This window comes from Empidonax traillii, unplaced genomic scaffold (genome assembly GCF_003031625.1).
Source record: "Empidonax traillii isolate 1590-97213 ecotype Southwest subspecies unplaced genomic scaffold, ASM303162v1 scaffold3240:size18910, whole genome shotgun sequence".
In the NCBI taxonomy this organism is placed as follows: Eukaryota; Metazoa; Chordata; class Aves; order Passeriformes; family Tyrannidae; genus Empidonax; species Empidonax traillii.
The window spans coordinates 15656-16424 of record NW_020958433.1 but is presented as its reverse complement, the minus strand read 5'-3'; the positions used below and the strand labels follow the sequence as shown (position 1 = coordinate 16424).

Genomic DNA, 769 nt, shown 5'->3' with positions numbered 1-769 from the left:
TCAGAAACTGCACAAAACCAAATCTACTGCGATTGCACCAATTTCTGCCATGAGCAGATGGAAGAGTTTCCAAAGAAGAAATGATGACTTGGAGGCTCAGGTTTGGATGCACAACAACTTTAATGAGTCAAAGAAAAGCAGGCAGATCCCAGAGGGCACCAACAGAAGCCACTAAGATGCAGTGGAGCTCCTGCAGGGTGTCCATCTGCCTGCCTGGCAGAGGGAGGGAGGAAAACAGGTCCCCCTGGGCTGGCCTGGGGGGACACAGACAGCAAAGAAAAGAGATGGAAGAGTGGGAGAAGGAAACATCATCATAAAGTTCCAAACACAATGTCCCAAAGTTCTGTTTTCAGTCCAGCAGCACAATCACAGGTCTTGCAGGTTGTTACCCCGAGGACGTTGCCAGCAGCTTTAGCAGGGCCCACATCTGCGAGGGTAGCAGCTGGTGATGCAGGAGAGGTCAAAGCCCCCAGAGTTGATGGGCACTCCGTCACAGCTGAGGATGCTGCCAACGGCAGCGGAGGTGGAGGATCCCACGGCGGTGTTCTGTGGGAAGGAGCTGAGGATGGGCCCGGGCAGAGTCACCACCACAGCAGAGGGCTGGATGGCAACATGGGAGCTCTGGCACTGCCTGACACAGCACTCATTGCAGCTGTTGGCCAGCGGGGTGGGCCCGCAGGGCTGGCAGCAAGGGTTGCAGGGCTGGCAGCAGGACATGTCTCTGGCTCACAGGGGCACCTGGCACACAGGGCAGGGACAAGCACAAAGC

General features: G+C 56.4%; 1 protein-coding gene across 1 annotated transcript in view; it reads right to left on the bottom strand.

Moving 5' to 3' along the window:
• Nucleotides 1-411: 411 nt before the first annotated feature.
• LOC114072455 (feather keratin Cos1-2-like) overlaps nucleotides 412-769 on the bottom strand; it is a 2082-nt gene continuing 1724 nt past the window's right edge. The window contains exon 2 of the mRNA XM_027910349.1: nucleotides 412-738. Within this exon, the coding sequence (XP_027766150.1) occupies nucleotides 412-717 (306 nt within the window). The 5' untranslated portion in view covers nucleotides 718-738. The remainder of the gene's footprint in view (nucleotides 739-769) is intronic.